At 34.2% G+C, this 3,104-nt stretch overlaps 1 protein-coding gene across 1 annotated transcript in view; it reads left to right on the top strand.

The window, feature by feature from the left end:
- Nucleotides 1-2,924, top strand: part of PIBF1 (progesterone immunomodulatory binding factor 1) — a 310,762-nt gene extending 307,838 nt beyond the window's left edge. Inside the window, exon 16 of the mRNA XM_006864318.1 lies at nucleotides 2,718-2,924. Within this exon, the coding sequence (XP_006864380.1) occupies nucleotides 2,718-2,924 (207 nt within the window). The remainder of the gene's footprint in view (nucleotides 1-2,717) is intronic.
- Nucleotides 2,925-3,104: the final 180 nt, after the last annotated feature.

The raw sequence follows: 3,104 nt of genomic DNA on the forward strand, positions 1-3,104 counted from the left end.
GAAAATAACCTAAAGTATATTTTAAAAGCTTGCTTGATCTAACTATAGAACAAATAAATTTACACAATTAGTAATAGAGTCAGATGTAGGTGTTGTCTTTAACTTCGACCCAATATTAAAATATTTCCACTATATGCACTTGGCTTTTTGTACACTCAGTATATGATGAATTTATAGATACTGTCTGATGTTAAAATGGGATTTTCTTAGTTCTTATCTACTCTTGGTATAAAAGAGATTATCATTTCAATCAAATGTAATAAAACTGAACAAAATGGGTCTAAATGTTATTTTGGTATCAATTATAGCTATATTACTCTAATGGAAATTATACAGTATTTTATTGCTTTTCATATTAGTTTCCTAGAGTTGCTACAGCAAAGGACCACAAACTGGGTAACTTCAAACAGCAGAAATTTATTCTTAGTTCTCAAGGCTAGAAGTTCACATCAGAATGTATGCAAGGCTGTGCTGCTTCTGAAGACTCTGGAGAAGAGGTCTTCCTGGATTTGTCCAGCTTCTCATGGCCCCAGGCATCCCTTGGCCTGAGCAACATAACTCCAATCTCTGCTTCCATATTCAAATGGCTATCTTCTCCCTGTATGTATCTGTGTCTCTGCTTGACCTTTGAAAAGAACACTAGTCACTGGATTTAGGGCCCACATCTGCAGATTGTGTTTCCAAATAAAGTCACATTCTAAATTTCCAGGTGGGCCTAAGTTTGGAGAGACATTATTCAACACTTTTAAAGTGCTCTTTACCTAAATTTCAGAAGCCATGGTGCCACTGTTTATACTTTCAAATACAAGGAGTGCTGTGTCTACACCCGAAATTAAGGTGATCCAAAGTCTTGGTCAGGCAAAGCTATGTGAACTTTTCTTAGCTGTCTCCTGCCCCACATCAGCGTGATCTGTTTCCTGTAACTGGTCCAATTCCTGCATCAGACAAAAGCCAAATAGACGCAAAATTATGAGCTCATCTAAGGTATTTGGAGGTCAAAGTCCTTTGCCTGATATTAGACCCCTAATTCTTTCTTTTTTCTCCTTTAATTCATTTCATCCCCTCTTCCCTTATCTTAGCAGGTCTGACAAAGTAATGTCTCCTTTACATACTTATCTGTAGAATAGTGGTAGACTGCTAAAGATTAGTTTTTTTCCTATTTTACTTCATCTTCATGCCATACACAAAAGTTATGGCTAGTAGAAAGATGTTCTGTCAGACAGATAGTTGTGCAGCCAGAGTGCTGGTTTTTTCCATAGACTGGGAGACCATCATCTCCATTTTCCTTTCTCCTTATCGTGGCAAGTAGGGCAAAGCTGAAATCTATCAGCCATATTTAACATTAAATCAGTTATTTACCAGGGGAGCACATATATGGAATAACACAATCTTGAAAGCAAAAAGAACACCAAAAAAGGTCAAATAATGTATATAAGATTGGCAGTATCTAAAGGAATACACGTATATTCATATGTATTCTCCTGTGCACTGACCAGGCAAGCCCCAGTATAAAAAAGTTTAAAAGGAACAAGGATTCTGGCAGCATTTCTTTCAGTTCCTCTCCTATCCCTAGGATCTATTAAGGCTATGTGGCTTAAATTCAACAGCTCTGTTTTTAAATACGTACTCAGACTTGATAGTTCTAAATAGAACTAATGACAGCCAGAAAAGAAAGACTTGTAGAAACTTGCTCTGATGTCTATAAACAGATTAGTAGAAGGGAACAGAACATTTATCAGTCATAGCTTTTGTGTTTTGGCATGAAGATGAAATAAGAGAATAGGAAAAAAGTACCTACAATACAGCCTGCCACTATTCTACAGATACATAAGGTAAAGGAGAGTTTAGTCTGCTGTGTCTCCGTTTATTTATTTTTGATTGAATTTGTTTAGTAGTTCATTATAAATATTCACGTAGTAAAATTAGGTGCTAAAGATTTGGCAATGGATGGAAAGAACAGAAAACAGACTTGGAAGAGGGAATGGGTGAGTTTTTATCTGAATTATTTTCAAGAAGTTCAGCATAATTAATTCTTAGTTCAAAAGGCAATTTATAAAATCAACTGCAGTGATCATTGTAAAGGCAATAAGAACTAATAGTGCAGTGAAAGAAATCCTGAAATGATATTAAAACTATTGTCTGAAATGCTGCTTCATAGATAAGAAAAAACAAAATTTGGTCCTTTTTCCCACATCATCTTTTTTTATAAGCCTTTATAAGGAAATGAATAGGATAGTTTTCAAAGAAAATAAAAAGTTCAGTGCCTAAACTAATCTACTCAACAATCATATGTTTTTAAAAAAACAAAAAACTACATTGGTAACTGGCTATGCTAGTGCTTTTCAAGTTGGTCTGTCCATTAGAATCTCCCGGGGACCTTTAAAATATTCTAAAGTCCAGGCCATACTTCAGACTGATTATCTCACAATCTCTGGTCATGGGACACAGGCATCAGGTGATCCCAATGCACAGAGCAGACAATTTTGGGACCACTAACCTATGTAATGTTATGTTTGTCACTTTCCCTATTAAAAGACTATTAATAATTACAAGATAAATACATCACTATTGTGCTTTGTTATTTTCACAACTTCCCTTTATGTAGTATAATTGTTTCAAATCTTTCTTCTATTTTAAGAATAACAATAAATGTTTTGACATCTATCTATATTAGCTTGCTAGCTAAAATCATGCTTGTTATTTTCTTATATCAACAGGAATTGGCGGCAATGAAACAGATGCTCATTAATATGCGCAGTAAGCATCATGAGGGCAGCTTACTCCTTCCTAAAAAGGATTCAAAAACTGTGACAGAAGGTCCAAAACCAAAGGCTTTGGATGTGCCTAGAGAGCCTGAAGATAATATATTCATACCCAAACCAACACTCTTTGTAAGTATAATAAAAGTTAATTTAGAATTGTAAAAGCTCTGATTTTCACTAACTTTATTTTACTTAAATCTCTTTAAATTTGTTTCATTCATATTAATGTCAAACTAATTTTAATAGGTTTATGGGGGTCATTAAAATATTATCAGTATTAGACCATTGTCTGAATATTTATATTACCTGTCTTATAGCTCATATTTGAATATTTTGTTTTAT

Source organism: Chrysochloris asiatica, unplaced genomic scaffold (assembly GCF_000296735.1).
Source record: "Chrysochloris asiatica unplaced genomic scaffold, ChrAsi1.0 scaffold00063, whole genome shotgun sequence".
Classification (NCBI taxonomy): domain Eukaryota; kingdom Metazoa; phylum Chordata; class Mammalia; order Afrosoricida; family Chrysochloridae; genus Chrysochloris; species Chrysochloris asiatica.